Source organism: Rattus rattus, chromosome X (genome assembly GCF_011064425.1).
Source record: "Rattus rattus isolate New Zealand chromosome X, Rrattus_CSIRO_v1, whole genome shotgun sequence".
Lineage (NCBI taxonomy): Eukaryota > Metazoa > Chordata > Mammalia > Rodentia > Muridae > Rattus > Rattus rattus.
The window spans coordinates 14,179,670-14,205,443 of NC_046172.1; the positions used below are offsets into that span (position 1 = coordinate 14,179,670).

At 47.1% G+C, this 25,774-nt stretch overlaps 3 protein-coding genes across 5 annotated transcripts; all 3 read left to right on the plus strand.

Annotated features, from left to right (window-relative positions):
* The first annotated feature begins 4,331 nt into the window (after positions 1-4,331).
* Positions 4,332-10,156, plus strand: LOC116888603 (histone deacetylase 6-like). 3 transcript variants are annotated; one of them, XM_032889901.1, is made up of 9 exons: positions 4,332-4,573; positions 4,904-5,023; positions 5,117-5,245; positions 5,368-5,456; positions 7,426-7,510; positions 7,604-7,644; positions 8,466-8,562; positions 8,715-8,811; positions 10,051-10,156. In XM_032889901.1, the coding sequence occupies exons 2-8, from the start codon at positions 4,934-4,936 to the stop codon at positions 8,784-8,786; spliced, it is 603 nt and encodes a 200-aa protein (XP_032745792.1). In that variant the 5' UTR covers positions 4,332-4,573; positions 4,904-4,933; the 3' UTR covers positions 8,787-8,811; positions 10,051-10,156. The 3 variants fall into 3 exon arrangements, with proteins under 3 accessions (XP_032745792.1, XP_032745793.1, XP_032745794.1); XM_032889902.1 differs by having other exon boundaries at positions 4,332-4,498; XM_032889903.1 differs by lacking the exons at positions 8,466-8,562; positions 8,715-8,811; positions 10,051-10,156 and having other exon boundaries at positions 4,333-4,573; positions 7,604-7,648.
* On the plus strand, positions 10,097-18,968 carry LOC116889004 (histone deacetylase 6-like). Its single transcript, XM_032890214.1, has 11 exons — positions 10,097-10,335; positions 15,745-15,871; positions 15,961-16,026; positions 16,119-16,178; positions 16,257-16,346; positions 17,446-17,552; positions 17,642-17,707; positions 17,899-18,060; positions 18,148-18,276; positions 18,438-18,606; positions 18,816-18,968. Exons 1-11 carry the CDS (start codon positions 10,097-10,099, stop codon positions 18,951-18,953), a joined length of 1,353 nt encoding a protein of 450 aa, XP_032746105.1. The 3' UTR covers positions 18,954-18,968.
* A 157-nt stretch (positions 18,969-19,125) lies between these two features.
* On the plus strand, positions 19,126-25,439 carry LOC116889005 (histone deacetylase 6-like). The gene is given in 10 exon segments (XM_032890215.1): positions 19,126-19,136; positions 19,525-19,593; positions 19,709-19,901; positions 21,474-21,623; positions 23,325-23,499; positions 23,599-24,101; positions 24,186-24,287; positions 24,407-24,553; positions 24,649-24,777; positions 25,031-25,439. Coding segments are annotated over 10 exon segments (1,548 nt in total). The 3' UTR covers positions 25,100-25,439.
* The last annotated feature ends 335 nt before the right edge of the window (positions 25,440-25,774 follow it).

A 25,774-nucleotide genomic window follows, 5' to 3' on the forward strand; every position in this document is an offset into this window, starting at 1 on the left:
TTGCCTGTCAAATGTGGTACATCTACAATGGAACATTACCCAGCTATCAAAACAATGACTTAATGAAATTGTAGGCAAATGGTTGAACTGGAAAATATCATCTGAGTGAGCTAACCCAATCACAGAAAGACATACATGGTATGCACTCATTGATAAGTGACTATTAGCCCAAATGCCTGAATTACCCTAGATGCCTAGAACAAATGAAACTCAAGACGGATGATCAAAATGTTAATGCTTCACTCCTTCTTTAAAAGGGTAACAAGAATACCCTTGGCAGGGAAGAAAGGCAAAGATTAAAACAGAGACTGAAGGAACACCCATTCAGAGCCTGCCCACATGTGGCCCATACATATACAGCCACCCAATTAGACAAGATGGATGAAGCAAAAGAAGCAGACCGACAGGAGCTGGATGTAGATCTCTCCTGAGAGACACAGCCAGAATACAGCAACAAGCGTAATGCCAGCAGCAAACCACTGAACTGAGAATAGGACCCCGTTGAAGGAATCAGAGAAAGAACTGGAAGAGCTTGAAGGGGCTCAAGACCCCATAGGTACAACAATGCCAAGCAACCAGAGCTTCCAGGGACTAAGCCACTACCTAAAGACTATACATGGACTGACCCTGGACTCTGACCTCATAGGCAACAATGAATATCCTAGTAAGATCTTGCACCAGTGGAAGGGGAAGCCCTGGTCCTAACTAAGACTGAACCCCCAGTGAACTAGACTGTTGGGGGGAGGCGGCAATGGGGAGGGGGGGAGGGAACACCTATAAGGAAGGGAGGGGGGGGATGTTTGCCCGGAAACCGGAAAGGGAATAACACTAAATGTATATAAGAAATATTCAAGTTAATAAAAAAAAAAAAAAAAAGCAGTGAGAACAGGAATTCACAGGGCAGGACCCAGAAGGCAGGTGCTGATGTAGAGGTCATGAAAGGTGCTAATTGCTGCCTTGTTCAGCTTCCTTTCTTATAGAACCCAGGACCGCCAGCCCAGGAGTGGCACCACCCACAATGCACTGGTCCCCTCCTCAACAATCACTTATTAAGAAAATGCCTCAGGAGAGGCGACCTGGAATACCAGCCAAAACAATAGATCATTGCCTATCCCATCCTCAGAGGCTTCATTTAGCACCTGATGGAAGCAGATAGAGACTTGCAGCCAAGAATTAGCCAGTTCTGGAAATCCCAAGGAAGCAAGAAGAGGAAGGGTTGCAGGAGCCGGAAGGGTCCCAGGAGCCGGAAGGGTCAAGGACACCATGAGAACACTTCCCTCAAAAACAACTAAGCAGGGCTCATAGGAGCTCAAAGTCACTGAACCAACAACCAGGGAGCCCGCATGGGACTTCCCTAGGTTCTCTGCACATATGTTACGGTTGTCCAGCTTGGTATTCTTGTAGGAATTCTAACAATTAGAGTAGGGGCTGTCGCTGACATTTTTGCCTGCTTCAGGGATCCTTTTCCTCTTACTAGGTGGCCTTGTCCAGCCTTGATGTGAGGGTTGTGCCTGGTCCTATTGCGTCTTGTTGTGCGGGTTTGGTAGATGTCCCTGGAAGGCCTATTCTTTTTCTGAAGGAAAAATGGAGGAAAAGTGGACCTGGGGGAGAGTGGATTGGGAAGGGGTGAAGGGAGGGCAAACTGCTATTGAGATGAAGAAAAAACTGAGAAGAAGAAAAAAGATTGATACAAATAACCATCTTCAAGGTATCTAAGAATAGAAATGTAACCATTTAGGGAGGGGGAAAGCCCTTAAAGGCCTGCTTACGACCTGTCCTTACAGAGGCATTTTCTTTTCTCTGGGATTTTAGAGACAAGGTTTCTCTATGTAGCCCTGGCTGTCCTGGAATCCATTCTGTAGACCAGGCTGGCCTCCAATCAGAGACCCAACTGCCTCTGCCTTCTGAGAGCTGGGATTAAAGGCAAATGCCAGTATCGCTTGGCAATCTTATGTTTTTAAAGCAGAGGTTCTCAAACCTTCTTAATGCTGTGACCCTTTAATACAGTTCTTCATGGTGTGGCGACCCCTCCCACCATAAAACTGTTTTAGTTGCTACTTCATAACTGTAATTTTGCTACTGTTATGAATGGTAAGGTAAGTACTTTTGGAGATAAAGGTTTGTCAAGGGGGTCACAACCCACAGGCTGAGAAGCACTGTTTTAAATTGTTGGACTAGAGAATGGCTCAGTGCTAGATTCCTTGCACTCACATCAAAGGATTCATGAACACTTCTTACTCCTCCTCCTGGAGGATCCCATGTCCTTTCTTGGCCTCCTTAGGCTCTGACATATACACACAGGCATAATATGTCAACTATGCTCTGCATGGTGGCACATGTCTTTCATCCAGAACTCAGGGGACAGAGGCAGGTGGATCTCTAAATTTGAGACCAGCCTGATCTACAGAGTTCTAGAACAGGTGGGACTTAATGGAGAGACCCTGTCTCAAAAACTTAGCAAAAAATAATTTTTTGGAACAAAATGGTTGTTGCTTTTGTTTTTTTTAAGATTTATTTATTTATTACATATGAGTATACTGTAGCTGTCTTCAGACACACCAGAAGAGAGCATCAGACCTCATTACAGATGGTTGTGAGCCACCATGTGGTTGCTGGGATTTGAACTCGGGACCTCTGGAAGAGCAGACTGCTCTTAACCGCTGAGCCATCTCAGCCCATGATTTTTTTAAGAAAAGAAAGGAAGTGGGTTAGATTTAGCTCAGTGGTAGAGCACACTGCCTAGGAAGCGCACAGCCCTGGGTTTGGTCCCCAGCTCAAAAAAAAAAAAAAGAAAGAAAGAAAGAAAGGAAGTGTATCAAAGATTAAATGTGGCTGCAAAGCCTAAACTATTTGCAATCTGAGCTTTTATAAAGTTTACTGGGCCCTGTTGTAAGCGACCTTTTCTGACTCTACAGGAACATGGGACTTCATGTTCTACAGTGATCTTCAATCTCTCCCAGCATGTTTTATGTAGTATTATTTTCTTTAGTGTGTGTAGATTTAGATTGCCCTTAAGACAAAAGTTGTGCTGAGAACGTGGAGGGCTGAAACTGGCATCTGCAAGAGGTTCCAAGGGTCTGGCTATTGGATTATGGGACTGTCACTCTACTTGCTAGTCAGTGATGCAGAACCCCAGATGGTTTCTTTCTGGTCATAGCCAGAAAGATCCTTAGGAAATGGTGTCCTTGAGAGGGGGAAGATCAGGACAACTCGGTCACCTGTGGGACTGATACTTAGATACTTAGACACAGGATGGGCATCTCAAAGAGTCACAGGGACAATTTTCCCTTCTCAGTCTACCACTTGTTTGATTACTCGGAGGGGGACAGGTAGGTTGAGCTCCCATTCAGGAGAAACAGTCCTTTGCAAATCCATTCTGATCTTGGTACTAGCATCTCAATTTTCCAGGAGAGGAAGCTGAGGACAGAGCTGTGACCTGCCAAGATCTAAATCTAAGTCCCTCTGTGTGTTGTCTACAGAGCAGCCTTAACAATGCAAACTACCTCACAGAAGGCAGGCTTTCTGACACACTGAGCCACTTAGGCCCCACCCCTGCACCAGCTCGCAGAGACTCCTCCTAGTCTTAATAGCTAACATTTGGGGCTGCTTCTTGAATACCATCGGAGTGACTAGTAGCTCAGGAAATTATCAACATTTACCATGACACTCATTTGGGTTGCCACCAGCCACAGTCTATTATTAGCGTTTATCTCGAACTAGTCACCCGCTGGCGCGAGCTACGTCATCGCCAAAACGCAGCTCAGGAATCTTGGGAGCAGACGTCTCTTCCAAACATCCTAGCTTCTTTGATTTGCTCCACACAACACAACTGATGCGAACCCGTAGGTCTTCTAGGATGACTAGCCTGGAATTGAGAATGGCGGCAGCAGCAATACGAACCACAGCAGCGGTGAATGCGGGGGTGAGGAGTGGGGAGCGTGTTAGCGCTAGGGGCAGATCCGGGTCTCGAACCTAGGAGTAGAACACCACGCAGGCGCAGTAGGACCGGTTCCACGGGCACGCTCGCGAGAGGTGTGGTTTGCACCCGAAGCGTTGTGGGCGGACTAGATCAGTTTTGTGGGCTGGACGTGGGCGGGTAAATTAAAACGCTCAGCCCAATGGAAAAGAAGGGGATGAGGGCCCGGGGCCACACAGGTCGCCGGGAATTTGGCGGCGCGAGTCAAGGGCGGAGTTTGGAAAGGGGGCAGTGCTCAGTAAGTAGGGACAAAACGATTGGCCGGCGTGGATGGCTGGGCGGGAGTTGGGCGGAGGCTTTCAACCCGGCTGAGGGAGCTTTTAAACGGTAGGCGTCTGGGAAGGGGTGGGGTCTGAAGGATTCTGCTGAAAGGGCAGTCCTCTGAGCAGCGGGGCAAAGGGAAAGCTGGGGGCGAGATCTGTGAGAGAGGGAAGGTGCGGGCTCGGCCCCAGGAGGTGGAGTTGAGTGAGTCTTTAAGGGTGCTGCCGAGGCCGCGGCAGCCTGGTCTGGCGGACGAGAAAGGTGGGTGATTTATCTGGGGAGCTAGGCTGAAGCGGGCAGGTTGCAGAAGCCAAGCGTTCCGAGCGCAGATTAGAGGTATGAAAGGATGTGGGAAGTGGAGGGGTGAGGGGCGGTGACTGGACAGGGCAGGCCTTAGAAGAGCCTGGCTGAGCCTGCCCTCACCTCGTTTAGTGAATAGGCAAAATGAGGAAAGAATCGGGTAAAAGCAGCGAGGTCCAGGGGGAATGGACCGGACCAGGTTTCCTCTAGCAGAAGATGGCCTGGGGGGGGCGGGGTTTAGAAGGCTCGGGAATGGAACGGGGTGAAGGCTGCGCTCTAGAATAGGGGGCGGGGCCTGGAAAGGAGCTGTGATGTGGGGTCCTCTGGACACTGCAGCCGCCTCACCACCAACGACACCTTTGCTAGAGCCGTTCCAAGAGCAAAGGCTCTTCAGCCATGACCTCCACCGGCCAAGATTCTTCTACCAGGCAGCGAAAGAGTAGGCACAATCCCCAATCGCCCCTTCAGGACTCCAGCGCCACCTTGGTGAGGCCCCAGACCGGCCCTGCTGGGGGGTGGAATGGGGGGGGGTGGGAAGCCAGCCATCCATGTCTTCTGATTCTTCTCTCTGATTGGCAGAAGCGTGGTGGGAAGAAGGGTGCTGTACCCCACTCCAGCCCCAATCTAGCGGAGGTAAAGAAGAAAGGCAAAATGAAGAAGCTCAGCCAACCAGCTGAAGAAGACCTAATCGTTGGGCTTAAAGGGCTGGTAAGCGAGGCCTGGCTGAAGTTTGGCCTTCTTTACCAAACAAAACAGTGATTTTCCCCCATCATGGACGGTGTGAGGTGTTTACTCTGATTGGATCTGTGTTTCATTTCTTTCCCCTGCAGGATCTGAACCCTGAGACAAGAGTACCATTTGGTACTGGATTGGTATTTGATGAACAGCTAAATGACTTCCACTGCCTTTGGGATGACAGGTGAGGCTGGGATCACCAAATTGTCCCCAAACTAGAAAATTTACACAATTGCCCCCTTCTTCCCACAAACAAGAGTGAATCTTTTGTTATTCGAGCCTGTAGTCTGGAAGCAGGTGATTTAGGGAGTGGGGATCATTCTGGAAAGGGTTTTCTTTTAAGCCAATAAACGAGTTACTGATATATGTGACCAACATAGAAAAGACCTTTCTCAGCGCACTGGTGAGTATGAGGGGAGATCATTAAACACCCAACAACGGTATAAACTGTTCAATGAAGACGAAATGACTGGGAAATCCACGTGCAAAATTTTGCTTTGAGATAGAATCTGACGCTGTACCCTGGGCTATCCTGGAACTCATTAGTCTTCATCGGCCTCAAACCTCCCATGAGCCTTCTGTCTTAGCCACTTGAGTGCTGAGATTTGCAGGCATAAACTACTACACTTGGCTAGAAATGATTTTTAGAGGGCCCTGGCCTCTAGCTAGCCTGAGCCTTCTTTGAGAATGAGACATTTAAGGGTTGGGGATTTAGCTCAGCGGTAGAGCTTACCTAACGCATAAGGCCCTGATTCGGTCCCCAGCTCGAAAAAAAAAAACAAAAACAAAAAAAAAACCAAACAAACATAAAAGAGAATGAGACATTTATGCTGAAATACACTTCTCGAAAGAATCTATTTATTCTTTTTGGCTCTGTCTTCAAAATATATTCACTATCTGACTTCTTTCCACTCGTTCCCTGCTTCCAGCCTCCACATTGAAACCTAAAAAAAATACATTTGAAATATTTCCTTTCTTAAAATACTTCAGGGCCAGAGCATTGCTCTTAAGGTAAAATTGGAATTCTTTATCTTGGCCTCTAAGGTTCCACGTGATTTGGCTCCCTGTCACCTTTTGTGACCTGTTCAGCCAGGCCTTTCCTCGTGTGCTTCAGTTCACTTCACTCACACTGGCCGCCTTCTCTTCTTTCAATATGTCAGGCGCCCTCTAGCCTTGGGTCTTTACCCTTGACTGATTCCTCTTTCAACTTTCACAGCTATGGAGACTCGCAGAAGCCTTTGACTGGCCACTACCTTTCTCACATCTGATCTTAGCTGTTTTACTAGCCTCCGTCATCGTTTGTTAATCATTACACTGATATTTACAAATATAGTAGCCGTCTCCCCTATCCCGACCTGAAACTAACTCACGATGTCAAGAGGCTCTCTTTATGGTACATTTGTTGAGGATACAGCCGTAAACAAAGTTGCCTTCAGAAGTAGTCAAGAGGTGACCTCTACAGTGTTAGAGCAGAGGAATTCAGGTGGGAGGGAGAGGAAGGTTTGAGTAGAAGGGGTGCTTCCTTTTGGAATACAATAGCTAGGGGAGGTAGTGCTAACATTTGAGTAAAGATACAAGGGGCGGAGGGGGGAGGCTAAGGGACTGAGCCATGAGTCATCGCTGAAAAGAGTATTCCAGACATGTAAGACAGTTGAAGTCCTCAGGTCTAGCTGAAGGGAATGTGATTTAATTGAAGACCAAGGAGCATAGCCCAGGAAACAAGGTGAAAGAGGAGGGGTGTGGTTAGAAAGAACCAGAATAGGGATGGGGCCAGCTTTATTTTTTAGGGCCTTCTAGGTGTGATGCAAAGTTTGGCTTTACTGGGAACAGAGTCAGAGCTACAAAAGGGTGTTGAGGAGTAAAAATCCTAACCACTGGCTGGCTGCAGTGTAAAGGAGGGGCTATTGGGGGGAATCCCGTGTAGAAGCAGGGGGGTTGGGTAAAGGTGATGGAGCAGACAGCTCAGACTGCAGTTTCCCACTACCCACATGAATGCTAGCAGGGAGGAAAGTAGTGGGAGACTTAAGGAAATGCTAATGTTGCAGGTAAGGGGTGAGCAGCTATGGGAGGGTGGGTAGGAGATGGGACAAGAGCAGACGTGCTCCCTAGCATTTTGTCTGTGTGCCTGTGTGATCCCCTCTCCACCTCTCCAGCTTCCCTGAAAACCCTGAGCGGCTCCATGCCATCAAAGAGCAGCTGATCCTGGAGGGCCTCCTGGGCCGCTGTGTGTCCTTTCAGGTGACTCCTCCACAGCCTTCAAATGGTGGGTGGGGAACTGGCAGGACCTACGCATGGCCTGCACTTTAGCCTGTTTGCCTTGTGTCTCCCCAGGCCCGGTTCGCCGAGAAGGAGGAGCTGATGTTGGTTCACAGGTGAAAACATAGGAGTTGATAGAGCAGGGAGGAGGATCCCCGTGCCCAACCTGGATAGACTGAATGCTTAGGAGAGAATCCCATAGACTCTGTGGCCAGCCTTGAGCAAGTCCCTGAGCTCTCTGAATCTGTGTCATGGCTAAAATACCCAAGTTCCAGCCAAGTGTGTTGATACATGCCCATAATCAATCCATCACTTGGGATGTGAAAACAAGAGAATCAGGAAATCAAGACAGCCTCAGCTACATAGCAGGTTTAACTTGGGTTTATGAGACCCTGTCTAAAAAAAGCCTCCTAGCCCCTAAAGAAAAGAAATCTAAGTCCTTCAGGGGGGTCAGTGTGTATCAGGTACCTGACAACATCTTAAACCTGTGAAGGGCTGGTGTCATTATAATCTGGTTCACTGGCTGACCAGGAGGTTCAAAGTGACCAGGAGGGTCCTGGGGACTATAGAAGCTCAAAGGAAGGAGCCTGGTACAGTGTGGCTCACAGAAGAACCAGTTTGGCAGAGAGAATATATGAGCTGAGATCCAAGAGGCAAAAAAGTGGGTGAGTCTAGGGAAGAGAAGGACTGAGGAAAGGAAGATTCAACAGAACTGTAACTATATAGCCAGAGGCCTTGAAGTACAAGTTGATGTTTGTCACAGGGAACTAAATACATAACTGGGGATGGGGGAGGCTAGAAAGGAAGCAGAGACTGCAGCCTAAATCCCAGCTGAACCCCTCGGCTGACTGGAGGCCTGATTTGACAAGAGTTCTGGTTGTAGAAGGTATGGCTGGAAAGGGACCAGGGCTGTAAAACCTCTATCTTGTGTCTCCAGCCTGGAATACATTGATCTGATGGAGACAACCCAGTACATGAATGAAGGAGAACTTCGAGTACTTGCAGGCACCTATGATTCCGTTTATCTGCATCCGGTATGGAGAGAACTGTGGGGTCAGGGCGTGGCAGCATCTCTGGGGTATCTCCCATATCCATGCCAACCTCACTGTGGGAATGAGAAGCTAAATGAATAGGGCAATGCTTTCCCTCTCTCTAACTCTTCTCTCTGGTTTCCCACGGTCTCCAGAACTCATATTCATGTGCCTGCCTAGCTACAGGCTCATCCTCCAGGCTGGTAGATGCAGTCATGCCAAAATGAATTGAAATAGCATGGCCGTCATCAGGTAGGACTCTGTGCATTTGCTTCTTACATGTTTTCAAAAAGTATATCCAGGGCAGGGATTAAAAAAGTATTTCCATAGTGGTACACAGACATATCTGTAATACCGGTTTTGGGAGGGGGATGTCAGAGAAGGCTTGGGAGTTCAGGGCTAGCGTCAGTTATATAAATTTGAGGCCAGCCTGGGCTATATTAAAAAAAAGTCTTCCAAATGTAAAATGTATTAACTCGGGTACTATGTCTTCCTGTGGTTGAAGAGTCAAGTGACATGAAGGGGGTTCAATAAAACTCTCTTTCCTCTGTGTTGATGGATTCCTGAAAGGTGCTCATTGTCATCAGTAACTTCCGTGTCTCCCAGCAGTAGTTTTACCCAATTAGTAAGTAGTAAGTCCTACAGTTCATTGATTCAGGGCTATATCTGAATATCTTGAACCAGATGCACCACCCAACATTGCGCGACATCTGAAGCTTCAGCTTGGGTGGCATTTCTTTTCTGTTGTTATTGTCTTGGAAGGTCAGAACATCTTGCTGCAGCTGACTTAAACGTAGAAGATAGCCTTTGTCCCCCACAGTCCCTTTTTAACCACCACGGGCAGTAAGCACGTGATGCACTCCCTTCCATACTGGGCATTTTTTAAAAAAAACCCCATTTGGACATCTTGAAAGTTGTCTCTTAACAGTACTTGGCTTATACCTGAGTAAGACGCCATCGTGCATACTTTTAAGTTAGTCACTCCCATGCTGGTGGGGAGTTTGGTTCTCTTCTATCTTTGCTGCTTCAAATACCATAGCAAATACCAGTGGCACATTTCTAAGGATAGCACTTTTTATTATATAGTTCTCAGCTAAGCCTATGTAGCAAAATGACTGGCTATGAAAGAGTATGCACAGATAGCTTCTTTCTTTCTTTTCTTTCTTTTTTTTTTTTTTTTTTTATTTTGAGTTTTTTTTTTTTAATTTTTGAGACTAGAGCTCGCTATACATTCTAGGCAGGCCTTGAACTATAGATCCTCCTACTTCAAATTCTTTCTTTGAGTGTTAGTATTACAGGCATATGTCACAATGCCACATGGATGTGCAGGTACCTTTTGGTGGTTCTGTTTAGCTCCTCCTTTGATGAGAGAGCGTTGTTACTCAGTTGCTGGCAGTCTTAGAGACTCTCCTACTAGAAGAATTGGGGAACATGGGAGAGTCCGTCTCTGTGGAGGAAGCCTCCAGTCTGTAGCCTTCCTTTCCTGCCTAGGCCTCCTGGACACCATGCTCAACGCAGTCTTATGGATGGGTATTGCATGTTCAACCACCTGGCTGTGGCTGCCCGCTATGCACAAAAGAAGCACCGCATTCAGAGGTCAGTAGCAAACGACACACGGAACGTGGGTAGCATCGAATGGGGAGGTGCTGGGGTTAGGTGTTCCTCTCAGGCTTTACTCAGTCCCTGCTCCTCTTGCAAGGCTCACAGGATTTCATCGTGGACTGGGATGTGCACCCAGGTCAAGGAACACAGTTTCATCTTTGACCAGGACCCCAGGTATATATCCCATGTCCCACCCTAAGTACTGGATTCTTAAGTACTGCTAACCATCAGGCCCAGCCATAGGGGCTAGGAAGCCATTCATACTCAGTTGTCCTGGAACCTGGAAGTGTACCATTTCCTTGTCATCTGCTGTCTATTAATTTCACTCTGAAGCAGGAACTGTGATGTTCCCATTTCACAGATGGTCAAACTGAACTTTACAAGTTACAGTGTCAGGCAGTGAATGACATGGGGTTTGACTTAATATTCGGAGATCTTGTTCAGCAATTTACCCCTGAGCTGGAGGGGACCTCAGATTAGTGCTTTGTTTTTTCAATTATGACAACACTTCAAACTATTCTTAAAAATTAGTCAATAAAAAAAATTAGTCAATATACATATTGACATATGAACATACCCCCAACAACAGTTTAGGTTATAGACTCAGTTGGTATGCATATATAAATACTCATTATTATTATTAATAACATACTACCAATAGGACATTCCTTCACATGTTCACTGGCAACTAGCTCATAGAACAGTGTACTGGAGACACAGTTACCACATTGGTGCTAGAAAAGCATTTTATCCTTTGTAAACCCTGTGAAGAGAGGTACACACCTTTCATCCCAGAACTTGAGAGGCAGAGGCAGGTGGATTCCTGTGATGAGGCCAGCGTGGGCTACAGAGAGAGTTCGGGGGCAGCCAAGGCTACACAGAGAAACCCTATCTCAAAAACCAAGCAAATAAAAAGGGTTATAGAGTATTTCATTACTATTCCTGGAATACTTAAGATACCTCCTAGTTTTTGCTATTATAGACAATTCTACTGTAAATATTGATATAAGTAAGTATATATAATTTTCATCTCTGGTTATGTCTGTGCAATGAATTTCTTTGTTGTTGTGTTTGTTTTTTTCTGAGATAAGAGTTTTCTCTATGTAGCCTTGGCTCTACTGGAATTTGCTCTGTAGACCAGGCTGACCTAGAACTCACAGAGCTCTGCCTGCCTCTGCCTCTTGAGTCCTGGGATTAAGAGTGTGTTCCACCTCCGCCCGCATCTACAATGAATTTCTAATCGGAGCTTGCTGAGTCGGACAGATCAACATACTATAAGGGCTGGTACATGCTGCCCAATTTTACTCCAGAAGGGCACCAGTGTACCCTTCCTCCAGAAGAAGAGGCCTTGCCACTAGGCGGCCTTCTGTCATAAGGAGTAGTTGTTGTATTTGGCCTTTCACCCAATTGATTAGATAGACTCTCCTTTCCCCCAGTAGATCTTTCCACTCTTGTGGCCGTATTTTCCAGCCCTTGGTACATAACACTTGTCTTTTCTCCTTGTGTCAGGGTTGTCTGTCTTGCTCTCTGAAAGACTGTCAGTTCTTTTTCTCCTATTTGCTATCCCATGTCAACTCTAGATTCGGTTAGCTTCTCTTTAGCAGTGGCGTGACATTTTATATCTGTTGCCTTATACCTCTCTTCGGTCTTTGCAGAAGTCCTTATGTTAGAGCTTTGATAGTTATTTTCTCTGCTCTCTTGGACTCCTGTTAAATGTTACACTTCCTAGGTTGATCTTTTATGATTTTTTTTGAGACTCTCTGGTCTGCCACCTCTAACTCTGGTGACCTATTGTTTTAAGTGGGGACAGGAGGTATTTGTCTTTGACACTCCAGGGCCAGGAGATGTATACAACTGTCTGGGATGACTGTTCCTTCCCTTCTACCCATGGAGTCTACATGCTGGAGGTTCAGTCAATAGGGTCTCAACTCTGCCTCTCCCACTTGGGTGCCAGGGAGCCTAAGAGCTTTTCCACGTCTGCCTCCTCTAAATGGGTCTTTTGTTTCTTTGCTACACATTTTGTAAGGTGAACACTCATCTAGTCCACTTTATTCTTACAGTTTTAAGTTAATTTTTATTTCCCGTCTCTCTTTTCAGTTCTGACATTCTGCTCTAAACCCTCAGTCCAAAGGGCTGGTCTAGGTTTTCTGGTGGTTTGTTTGTTTGTTTTACTGTGAACTTCTTCCTGCTCCTACTGACTCTACCTTCTATGTTCTGGGATTAGCCCACATGTCACCAGACCTTCTTTTTAGGACACGAGAGATAAAACCTAGGGCCACATGCATTCTACCAACTGAGCTACATCCCCAGCCCTGCATGACTTTTTTTTTTCCAGAGCTGGGGACCGAACCCAGAGCCTTGCGCTTGCTAGGCAAGCGCTCTACCACTGAGCTAAATCCTCAACCCCCCTGCGTGCCTTTTTACAAATAAGTCTTTAATTTTTTTTTTAAAAAAAGTCCATACTATTTTGCTTGTGTCTCTATGTGAGGGCACCAGGGCCCCTAGAACTGGATACAGACAATTGTGAGCTGTCATGTATATCCTGAGAATCAAACTCAGGTCCTCTGGAGGACTAAACTATCCTCTTAACTGTTGATATCTCTCCAGGTACCTGCCCGTGGCTTATTTTATATTTTGTATCACGTTTTTACATTTGCTCAGTTTCCCGAGAGGTGGCTGTAATTCTGTTTGAATTCTGTACTCTGACATTTTTTGTTTGTTTGTTAGTTTGTTTGTTTGAGATACAGCCTTACTGGTATAGCATAAGCTGGCTCTGATAGTCCTCTCTGTAGTCCAGGTTAGCCTCTAACTTGAGATCCTCCTTCCTCAGGCACCTTCCCTAGCTGACATTATTTTTTTATCAGCACAAGCATCTTCGTTTTTGTTTTTATATTCGCTCTCATTCCTGACCTTGCTTTTATAGAGTAAGAATTAGAAGCACCTTATCCTGGTGGCGATGATTCAAGCCTTTAATCGCAGCACTCTGGAGGCAGAGACAGATGGATCTTTCTGAGTTTAAGGCTAGCCTGTTCTACTCAGTAAGTTCTAGAACAGCCAAGTCTCCACAAAGAAACCCTGTCTAGGAAAAAAAAAGTTGCACATTAAAGTCTCTTCATTCTGAGGCTGACTGTCTTCTTCGGTCTTCATTTTATACTGGCACTTTTCCTCAAATGTCTTCCTTTGGCTGGTTATACCTCAAACTGAAGTGCTATGCTTAGGGCATACCTATACATCTATTAATCTGTGTAAGGCCCTCAATTCAGTACATAGCACTACAAAAAATTATCAATAAAAGTAAAATCCTCTTCTGTGGGCTCTATAGACCTAGTTTCCTTGGGTGCTAGGTGTGTGTGTGTGTGTTTGTTTGTTTGTTTTTAAGACAAGGGTTCTTGTGTAGCCCAAGCTGTCCTGGAACTTGCTCTGTAGACCAAGCTGGCTTCAAACTCACAGAGATCCATCCACCTGCCTCCGCCTCTCAAATGCATGCCATTAAAGTGCTAGCTTTTCTGTTTCTGACTGAGAGCTCTTGTGGGATTGGGTTTCTTCAAGTCTTTGCTTAGTTATTCCCTCAAGAAAATTGCAGACTGGCCATGGTGGTTCTCTACGAGTTCAAGGCCAGCCTGGTCTACATAGAAAGTTCCAGAACAGGCAGAGCTACATAATAGAGAGACCCCATATCAAAACCAAAACAGAAAAATCAGACTTTATCCATTCAGGACTCGAGCTTTGTACAGGAATTTCATTCCCCAATTCCAAGACTTATAATATTTATTTTATGTATAAGTACACTGTAGCTGCCTTCAGACACACCAGAAGAGGGCATCGGATCCCATTACAGATGGTTATGAGCCACCATGTGGTTGCTGGGATTTGAACTCAGGACCTCTGTAAGAAGAGCAGTCAGTGCTCTTAACCACTGAGCCACCTCTCTAGCCCCAATTCCAAGACTTTTTTTTTAAGATTTATTTCTATATATAAGTACAGTGTAGCTGTCTTCAGACACACACCAGAAGAGGGCATCAGATCTCATTACAGATGGCTGTGAGCCACCATGTGGTTGCTGGGATTTGAACTCAGAACTGCAGTCAGTGCTCTTAACCACTAAGCCATCTCTCCAGCCCTCCAAGACCTTTAAGAATCTTTTTTGTATCCTTTAAATTTCACAGGTATATTATCAACATATGTGAAGATGTCTCTGTTGAATTAGTCTAGATTCTCTGCTTACTACTACTTTTTCATTTCCCACAGAAAGGAGAGGGGATCCTTAGAGTATTGGAACAAGCAGGGTATAGTTGATCAGCCAGATGTTAACTGGATAGATAGATGGACAAACAAGTGAAAGAGTTTTTTCACTCAAAACAGAATTACCTACCACTGCCCAAAACCGTCTCCTGTGCTTTCTGTTGGAGTCTGTACATCTTGCCTTTTAGATTCAATATGAAGACCATGCCTTCTTAGCTAGGAGCTATTCATCATGACTCTTTACCCAGAACTGTGTGTGTGTGTGTGTGTGTGTGTGTGTGTGTGTGTGTGTGTGTGTGTGTGTGTGTGTGTGTGTGTATCTCCTCTCAGTTTGAACCTGCCAGAACCTGCCCATTATGTCATTTCAATTTCAGTTTCGTATGTTGGTCCCTCTCACTGCTGTGGACATTTTCTCATCTATGAAATAGAAGTAGTAGAGGTGGCTTTGTGACGTATTAAGGAAGAAGGACTGTCGTAACTGAGTCATAGCAGCCTTAGACAAGATCCTTTCCTTTAGCACCACACACAAAACCGAGTCCTATCTTTCCTCACTTCTAGCCTCTGCATCTGTCCATTTCTTTCAGTGGAATCACTAGGTTCCCTATCATGGCCTCGAGACTCTTACAGCTCTCACTGGCTTCTGCATTTACATTCCCCCAGGACCTCTGTGGACGCCCAGGAGCCAATATTGTTATTACCCTGGGATAATAGCACTTGGGGGGTGGGTATGAGAAGACATTACCTAAGAGTTTCTCACAAGGTCAGCATTGCCCAAGTCCTTGGGTGGACTCAGTAGCTCTTGAGACCTTAGACTTGAGTCTGAAATTGGGTAGATACTAACAGAAGGGCTCTGGTGGGAGATCAGTGAAAATGTAGAAAAAAATGGGAGAATTAATGGGAAAATGAAGAAGTTGGTAAGTGAATGGAAGGGTAAACTAATGGAAAAATTATGAGTATAGATTGAGAATTAGAAAAAAATGTATGCGATGGGGCTGGAGAGATGGCTCAGTGGTTAAGAAGACTGACTGCTCTTCCAGAGGTCCTGAGTTCAATTCCAGGCAACCATAACCATCTGTAATGGGATCTGATGCCCTCTTCTGGTGTGTCTGAAGACAGCTACAGTGTACTCACACACATAAAATAAATAATTCCTTTTAAAAAAAGAAAAACTTATGAGAGAATGAATTGAGTAGCTGTAAAAGCAACTTGTTGAACCAGTCCCTGCAGCTGTAGGTCAAGAGTCGTACACTTGACCCTTCAATTTTCATGTTCTTTTCTGTGCTGGGGATTGGGTTAACACAAGCTAGTTGATCCCTCAATGTTTCTTTTCTCTGCCTCTAGTGTACTCTATTTCTCCATCCACCGCTATGAGCATGGTCGGTTCTGGCCCCACCTTAAGGCTTCTAACTGGTCTACTACAGGCTTTGGCCAAGGCCAAGGATATACCATCAATGTACCTTGGAACCAAGTAAGTTTCTGCTCCCATAAACTGAGCCTAGCCTGCTTTCCCAGAGGCTCCAGAGAGATGACTATTACATCGCATTTCTGTGTCTGCAGGTGGGGATGCGGGATGCCGACTACATTTCTGCTTTCCTGCACATCCTGCTGCCAGTTGCCTTTGAGGTCCGGGAGATTTGGGAGATTTGGGGTAGGGGTAACACTGAGGGTTGATCCATGAAGGCAGCTGTTCTCACTCAGTTTGACCCCTTCCTCAGTTTCAACCTCAACTGGTCCTGGTGGCCGCTGGATTTGATGCCCTCCATGGAGACCCCAAGGTAAGGCAGGTTCTCTGGGGTGTTAGGCAGACAAAGGGGGGTACACTGAGCTTCATGTCACTCTTAATGTCCCCTCAGGGAGAGATGTCTGCCACTCCAGCAGGATTTGCCCACCTGACCCATTTCCTTATGGGTTTGGCAGGAGGCAAGTTGATTCTGTCTCTGGAGGTGAGTAACTCACCTTTATCTAACCCCAAGATACCAAAGGGCTTGGGGCTTTTGTATTTGTTTATTTCTTGTATATATGTGTATATGCGTGGGCACACTCTGGTGTGGTCAGAAGACAACATGGAGGGGTTGGCTCTCTCCTTTCACCATGTAGATTCTTTTGGGGGATTGAACTCAGGCTTGGTGGCAAGCCCTCTGATCCTCTGATTCACCTCACTGGCCCACATGAAGGCTTAAGAACAGATCTTTGGGGCCTAGGGGATGGAGTTAAAAGGTAGAATACTTAGCTACTATACTATAAGGGGTTCCATTCTCGGGACCACTAAAAACAAGAGCTTTCATGTATGTAAGGAGTTCCTCAGGACTGAAAAGATAGCTCACTTGTTGACAGCACTTGCTCTTGCAGAGGACCTGGGTTTGTTTCCTAGCATGGTGGCTCACGGCTATTCATAACTCCAGTGCCAGGAGATCCCTCAGGCTCAAACATACATACACATATACATATATATTACATGGAGGTAAAAACTTCATAAAGTAAATAATTAACGTAATTTTTTTAGGATTTATTTATTTATGTATGTGAGTACACTGTAGCTGTTTTCTGACACACCAGAAGAGGGCATCAGATCCTATGGTTGTGAGCCACCATGTGGTTGCTGGGAATTGAACTCAGGACCTCTGGAAGAGCAGTCAGTGCTCTTAACCACTGAACCGTCTCTCCAGCTCCAGCCTGGGACTTTTTTAAAAACTGATTTCTTTTTTTTTTTTTTTTCTCGGAGCTGGGGACCGAACCCAGGGCCTTGTGCTTGCTAGGCAAGCGCTCTACCCCTGAGCTAAATCCCCAACCCCGTTAAAAACTGATTTCTTGGTTCAGCCTTACCACTTCATAAACTCTTTGTGCCTCTGCTCCCCTTATATCAAGTCAGCAACATGATAATGGTAATAATCACTTTCCATTCATTTATCGTGAATTAAATGAAGTCATTCTCTAAATTTCTTGTTGATTGACATAGGATGCACCCAAATATTGTTACTATTCTCAGTATCTCTCCCTGGTAATATCTGGCCCTCTGCTTGCCTCCCCCAACTCCTTCCCTAGGGTGGCTATAACCTCCATGCCTTGGCTAAGGGTGTCAGTGGCTCACTCCACACCCTTCTTGGAGATCCTTGCCCCATGTTGGAGTCTCCTGTTGCACCTTGTGCAAGGTGAGCCTCGGGGGAGCAGGGGAAAGGGAAGCCCTTTCTGCCTGCTGGGAGGGGTAGTTTAGTCATATTTCTGCTTCCTTCATCCCCAGCGCCCAGACTTCTATCTCCTGCACTCTAGAAGCCCTTGAACCCTTCTGGGAAGTCCTTGAGAGATCTAGTAAGTGGTGGATGGGCGTGATCACCATTAGAATGAGCTATTGGAGGGTATTGTCTTTCAGATCTCCTCTTGTTGCCTTGTTGGAGAGGGCTGTGTGAATTTCAGGGCTTTTGTCCTGGCCACATTTTGTCTCAGAGTGGTGACGGGATCCTGATTCAGGAAGTAGGGTGGTCTGAGTCCCCTCTTTATAGTTGAGCCCCAGGATGAAGATGAAGACATGCTAGAGGATGAAGAGGAGGAAGGCCACTGGGAGGTCACTGCTCTACCAATGGATACATGGCCACTGCTCCAGAACCGCACTGGGCTGGTCTATGATGAAAGAATGATGAGTCACTGCAACCTATGGGACAAGTATGTGCTCAGAAGGCTGGGTTAAGTGGTGCTTGGCTCGCTCTCCTCAGTCCCTAAACCCTTGGTTCTGCTTTCTCCCACTACTAGTCATCATCCTGAGACACCTCAGCGCATCTTACGCATCATGTGTCACCTGGAGGAGGTGGGCCTTACAGCACGCTGTCTCATCCTACCTGCTCGGCCTGCCCTGGATTCTGAACTCCTTACGTGCCACAGGTCAGACCCCATGCTAGCAGCAGGCCAGCTGTAGGACTCGAGGGAAGTTCTAGGAGTAGAGCCTAGGACTCTCCAAGATGGGAGACCTGTTACCTAGGTAACAGGGTCCCCACCGTTCTTCTGTGGGGACGAGCCAGTAACTCTTGTTCCTCTATCTTCAGTGCGGAGTATGTGGAACGTCTTCGGGCCACAGAAAAGATGAAAACTCGGGATCTGCACCGTGAAGGCGCCAACTTTGAGTCCATCTACATCTGCCCCAGCACCTTTGCCTGCGCACAGCTTGCCACAGGCGCTGCCTGCCGCCTGGTGGAAGCCGTGCTTTCAGGAGAGGTGCGTCCATCTGTCTTCTCTGCCTGCCAGTGCAGTTTAGTTGAAGAAATGAGGTCCTGAGACAATAGAAAGAGGGACCACCTGCTGCCACTTAGGAGAGCACAGGCAGTAGGAGAGTCTGCTGAGAGGGTGAATGGCCTAGTGACTGATAGTCAAGAGAAAGAAGGGAGTGAGGGCCAGAGATACAGTCTCCCTGCTCCCCTCTACAGGTTTTGAATGGCATTGCAATAGTGCGCCCTCCAGGACACCATGCAGAGCCAGATGCTGCTTGTGGTTTCTGCTTTTTCAATTCCGTAGCTGTAGCTGCTCGCCATGCCCAAGTCATTGCTGGACGTGCCCTTCGGTAAGGCCCGCCCCCGAGACACCCTAAAACCTGATCTTTACAGTGACCTGGCTACTCCTTAGTCTTCCTTGGTAGACCTATGGTCACCCCTGGGAATTTAGACAGAAGCAAGCTAGGGTCCACTCAGCAGCGCTTGACTACAAAAGAGCCAGGATGGGTGTGTTAAGGCATCAATCATGGCATCTAGGTGCTTAATAAACTGGGATCCAGACTATCACACCAGCATTCCTGTTCCCTAACAGGTTATCCCAACAGAACCCAGGCCTGGGCTCCTCGTACTTACTCCAAAAGGCGTAGGATTTGCCATGTGACCCTTAGCCAACCAGGCCTGGAACCCTATTCCCTAGTCAGTCCCTAGAAAAATCTAGGGCCTAACCTCAATTCTTGTTCAGCCCCATAGGTTAGGTTCAGGAAGCCAAGGTTGGACCTTCATTCTTACAATAATAGCAATGCTTTCTCATTATCTCCATGGTCCTGTTACCCAGCAACAAATGCTTCTAAGGACCCTAGCCAGCAGTGGTCCACTCCTAGGCCTAAGTGTCCCAAGCTGCTAAAAGAGCTCTCTCCCTCCCCAGGATCCTAATCGTGGATTGGGATGTTCACCATGGGAATGGGACTCAGCACATATTTGAGGAAGACCCCAGGTGAGTGATGGGGCTGTGGGCAAGAGGATGGTACCAGAGGGTGAGGCATCCTGCGACCATGCTCGTAGCCCTAACCTGCTGTGGCCCCTTTCTCCTCCCACCCTCTCCCTGGCAGTGTATTATACGTGTCCCTGCACCGGTATGACCGTGGTACTTTCTTCCCCATGGGGGATGAGGGTGCCAGTAGCCAAGTAGGGCGAGCTGCAGGTACAGGCTTCACTGTCAATGTGCCCTGGAATGGGCCCCGCATGGGGGATGCTGATTACCTGGCTACGTGGCATCGGCTGGTACTTCCCATCGCCTATGAGGTAAGGCTCGGCTCATTATATGACGAGGCTGTAAGTGGCAGCACACATCTGCCTCCTTGACATTTGTGTTTGACTACCAGGTGACTAATCATATGATGGCTGTTGAGACAGGGGACGGGGTGATGGCCTTATGTATATGTCTGCCCATGCACATGCTTGTAAATGGCCTTTCTCTGACATTTTACATGTGACCAACTGTCTTGGCTATGTGTATATATGCATGTGTGTACCTTCTGAATCTGTCTGCTATCCTGAGTGCACGGCTGGAAGAGTATCCCTAAAAGATGCCGTTGTGGAACCGTGTCAAAGACATACACGTGTACAGTGTTACATAGTGGCTGTCATCTCCTTTCTGTGTGTGATAGCCTGAGAAAGATTCTCTGAATGTGGGAAGTGGGTGGCATCTTCATCTGTCTCCGTCTAACCAGGTCTGCATGTCTGTATATGGGTCTCTCTGGCTGCTTTGACTCAGGGGTGACCTGGCGTGACCTGAGAACAAGGCAGTGGCATGTGTGTGACTGATAATGCAGTGAGGACACAACTCTGTCCACCCTTTCTGTGTCAGTGTAACTGCTTACAAGTGATTGGGCATGCCCTCCTGTGGGTGTGAACAGCGTGTCTGTAACCATTGGAACTGTGGTCATAGTAAGTGTATCATTGCCCCGTGCAGGGGTGGCTGTGTATTATTGTCCCTGTGAGAAACCAAGTGCACATATGTGTAAGTGGTGGGATTTGCAGCCCTGTCAGTATGGAACTGTGTGGTTGGGAGTGGAGGTATACGACACTTTTATTAGTCTATAGTCTGTGTGTATAAAAGCCTGTATCATGTGCATGTGTGTCTTTACTCTTGTATGTGAGAGAGGTTATGTCTCTGTCTCTGTTTCTCTTGGCACTATCTCCTGCCTTCTGAGTCTCCATGCCTCTTTCTCTCTGTGAACCATATCTATCTCATGATTCTATATCATGCCCTCTTCTGTCAATTTATAGTGTCTCCCAAGAGATTTTAACATTTATTTGTTATATGTATGCATGTTTTGCCTACATATATATTTGTATCACATGTGTGCTTCATGCCTATGGAAGCCAGAAAAGCCAGAAAAGGGGTTGGGGATTTAGCTCAGTGGTAGAGAGCTTGCCTAGCAAGTGCAAGGCCCTGGGTTCGTTCCCCAGCTCCGGAAAAAAAAAAAAAAGAAAGAAAAAAGAAAAGAAAAGAAAGAAAAAAAAAACAGAAAAGGGCATCTGATCCCCTGGAGACTGGAGTAAGACAGTTGTCAACTACCATGTGGGTGCTGGGAATTGAACTCAGGACCTCTGGAAGAGCAGCCAGTGCTCTTAACCATCGAGCCATCTCTCCAGCCTCTCCCAGGGTCTTGAGTTTCTGGCAGGTATACTCTTGTCTCTTCCCAGGCTGGCGATGTCTGTTTCTCCTTGTGACCTTGTCTTCTGCAGCTGCTTTTCAGATCTCTGGTCTCGTCTTGCATTCCGATGTGTCGATGTGTCATGTGCCTTTGTTCTCATCGCTTATTGCTTCCCCAAGCCTTCAGGCCATCTTCTCTTTTTTCCTTACTGCAGTTTAACCCAGAGCTGGTGCTGATATCAGCTGGCTTTGATGCTGCCCAAGGGGACCCACTGGGAGGCTGCCAAGTGACACCTGAGGGTTATGCCCACCTCACCCACCTGCTGATGGGCCTTGCTGGTGGCCGTATTATTCTTATTCTGGAGGTAACTCTCTTGAGGTCCCTTCCCATGGCGGGAGGGCAGTTTGGAAGAGTCGGCCGTGTCACTCAGACAGTTTCTAACATCTCCTTTGAACACAGATGTAGCCGGGATGGTTGTCCCAAATGAGATTTTAATTAGGAACTTGGCTGAGCATCCACTTATATGCAAAGTAGGCTTCTCTGGGCTTTGTGTCTTACAAGTGTGCTTGACAAAACAGCACTTCGAGGTGAAGTCTGTTTAACTCTTCTTCCTCTCATCATCAACTAGCTGGTTGCAGTGACACATACCATCATTCCAGCACTTGGGAGGAGGAAGAGGAAGAGGCAGGAGGATCAGGGTCATCCTCAGCTTCCTATCAAGTTTGAGATCAGCCTGGGCTACATGAAACCCTGTTTCAAAAAAGCCTTCCCCATCAAGACAAATCAGTAACTAGCCTGAGGTCACCCATTTGTAATGGCAGAGCTGAGACTTGAACATCTGTCTCTGGTGCTCTGGTTTTCACCATCATCCGAATTGTTCCTAACATGTTAGAGAGACCAAGTAAATTCAATGAGCTTTTGTGATGGGTACCCCTCCCCTTATGCATGGTTCCTGATCCTACAGATGGCACTAGCTAATGGTGGTGGCATTCCTGTAAAGACGCCCTATCTTCTACCGTTACATCTTTCAGACATCAGCTTAACACTCAGCAAGCTTGGGTGCTGTTTTCATGGATGAGGACAGTAAGTCACAGAGCAGCTCAGTGGCTTACAAGAAGTCCTACTTCCAGTTTGCCCAGGACTGCTTATGAAAGGCTAAGGTGGTGGTTGAGAAGCTCAGCTAGTCTGAGGAACCAGTCATTCAGTGGTGGAACTTGTATGGCATGTACCAAGGGCCTAGGATCAGTTCCATGGTGATGTTAGCAACAACATGGACTGTTTTGTCAGCCCAGGTCAGAGCCCAGCACTGCTTCCTCAACTGTTGTGACCTTCATACAAGTCATCTCCCTGCTCTGACTGAGCCTTGGTTTCTTTTCTTTTTAAAGATTTCTTTATTTATTATGTATAGAGTTCTGCCTGCATATACACTTACACACCAGAAGAGGGCATCAGATCCCATTACAGATGGTTGTGAGCCACCATGTGGTTGCTGGGAATTGAACTCAGGACCTCTGGAAGAGCAGGCAGTGCCCTTAACCACTGAGCCATCTCTCCAGCCCTAGAAACAGGTTTCTAATGAGTACAAAAAAATTCAAGATAGGGGATCATAAAGAGAGAAGATTAGTTGTTTTATCCCAGGTCACAACAGGGCCTTTTTGAGATCTGCCCTTAGCTTTGGTGTGGGTCAATTGTGTGCTTTCTATGTTGTGAGGCCAGCAGTTCTTGGACATGGAAGGACAGCCACACAAATTGATCACCGGCACTGTGAGGACTGGGTTACCATGCATAAAGGACTTAAAATAGGGTCTAGCTCAGAGCAAACAATAAATGTGAGCTCTTATCTATTAATACTCTGATCTCATTGTCATCTTGCACATGACAGCCACCATTTACATCTCCCACAAGCCACCTCACACAGTAAATTCTGCCCTTCTACAAATGCGTTACACTCATGTGTTCCTGGTACTAACCTACATTCTAGAAACAGGAAGAGAGCTAATTGGAGAGTCAGGATATCTAACCCTCCAAGTTCCCATCATGGAACCCTTTGCTCTACTTTATAAAGGGTGGCTACAACTTGGCATCCATCTCTGAATCTATGGCTGCCTGCACCCATTCCCTCCTTGGAGACTCACCACCCCAGCTTACTTCGCTGCGACCTCCCCAGTCAGGAGCCCTGGCTTCAATCAGTGAGGTCATCCAAGTGCATCGCAAATACTGGCGCAGTTTGCGGTTAATGAGTAAGTGGACCTGAGAACGAGGTAACTCAAAGAGCAGGGGAAGAATAGCGGTCAGAAGGGAGTGGCAGCCACACTTATGTGTCCTCTCCATTGTTTCAGAGATGGAAGACAAGGAAGAATGCTCTAGTTCTAGGCTTGTCATCAAGAAGCTGCCCCAATCGGCTAGTCCTGTGTCCGCTAAGGGAATGACACACCAAAAAGGAAAGGTTCTCAAGCAGGCATGAGGAAGCCCACAACGGCATTACCTACAAAAAGAGTCGACTCTAGGCCAGGCTAAAGCAAAGACAGCTAAGGCATTGCTCGCCCAGGGCCAGTCCTCAGAACAAGCTGCTAAGGGAACTACACTGGGTCTGGCCACCTCAAAGGACACTGTGGGAGGTGCCACAACTGACCAGTGTGCTTCAGTAGCAGCTACAGAAAACTCAGATAACCAGACCATGTCAGAGGAGGCGGCTTCAGGAGAAACTGAGTCATTCGGAACTTCTCCAGCCTCAAATGCCAGCAAGCAGACCACAGGAGCTTCACCTCTGCACGGAGCCGCAGCCCAGCAGTCCCCCAAGCTTGGGCTTTCCAGCACTTTGGAGCTAAGCAGTGAAGCTCAGGTAAAGGCCACCAAACCTGGGAAGCTGCTAGAAGGGCTGAGCACTGGGCTTGCTCAGATACATCTTTTCCTTCTGTGTTTCCAGGAAGTCCAAGAATCCGAGGAGGGCCTACTAGGAGAAGCAGCTGGAGGTCAGGACATGAACAGCTTGATGCTGACACAAGGATTTGGGGACTTTAATACCCAGGTGAGCTCAGGGAGAGCCTGCTACTACTACTCGTCCGTCCATGCCTCCACATAGGAGTGAGTATATATGTAATGGGGAGGGAGACTCCTTGCCTTACTCCATCTCCCTACCTACTCTAGGATGTATTTTATGCCGTGACTCCACTATCCTGGTGTCCCCACTTGATGGCGGTGTGCCCCATTCCTGCAGCAGGCCTAGATGTGTCCCAACCTTGTAAGACCTGTGGATCGTTTCAGGAGAACTGGGTGTGTCTGACTTGTTATCAGGTATGGAACAAAAGAAGGGTATTGGGTAGAGGTTGGCCCAGCAGCAAACTTCAGCTGGTGCCAAGCAACCTGTGACAATCCCTTTCCAACCTCAGGTGTACTGCAGTCGCTATGTCAATGCCCATATGGTCTGCCACCATGAAGCCTCTGAACACCCGCTGGTCCTCAGCTGTGTTGACCTGTCTACCTGGTGTTACCTCTGTCAGGCCTATGTCCACCACGAGGTGAGCCTGGGCCAGGTTTTTAAGCCATGCACAGTGAGCCTGGCCTCCTCCGTCCATATCCCTTCTATTACTTGGTGAGAGGAGAACACAGACTCCTTTGCTCGGCTGCCCCGTGGATATTTGTAGGAGGGGATAGGGTGGTCTAGGAGAAGCAGTAGTAGAAAGCTACTGCTACCATCATAGTGACAGCCTCTTTGTGGCTGAAATAGAGCCATCCTCACTTTGACCTACCTTGTCCTTGCTTCTTCCTCAGGATCTCCAAGATGTGAAGAACGCTGCCCACCAGAACAAGTTTGGGGAGGGCATGCCGCACTTTCAGTAAATCCCAGACCACGCTGCCTGTTTACCTTCTGAGGCCCCACACAGAGCAGCTTAGCTCACTGCAGTCTGTACCTTGAATGGGGTGGCCTCCTTTGACCCATCTTTGAATATCCTTTGCAAGGTGCTTATTTAAGTGCAAATCCTTTTCAGAGGACTCTAATGTTTGGTTTTAGATGTGCCCCTGCCCACTGCCTGCATGACCGTTCTACCCAGATGGAAAGAGGGACAACTTAGTAGCCCTAGGAAGGAGCTGAGATCACAAGGATGATGTTGAAGGAGACAAGTGGCAGTGGTGGCAGGCCTGCATATTTAATAAAGTTGAAGTTGTTACAAAACCTGAAGAAAGCCTTTTATTTTGAAAACCCTGTCATTCCCAGTCAGCACAACTGAGGGAGGGAGGGGAGGAGAGAAGAAAGAAGAGGTCTTCATCAACTGAACTCTCTGGCTATCCATGCCTTCTCCCCCCGCCCAACAAAAAATTAATTAAAATTGAAGCAAGCAGCCAGATTGGCTGTGCTGGAGATTAAATAGAATTTGTGAGAAAATGAGGAAAAGGGAGTGCCCACCAAAGAAATAGGAGTCTCACTAGGCATGGTGGGTGGTGCATGCCTTTTATCCCCAACTTGGAAGGCAAAGGCCGTCAGAATTCTTGAGTTCTAGTCTACATAGTAGAGTT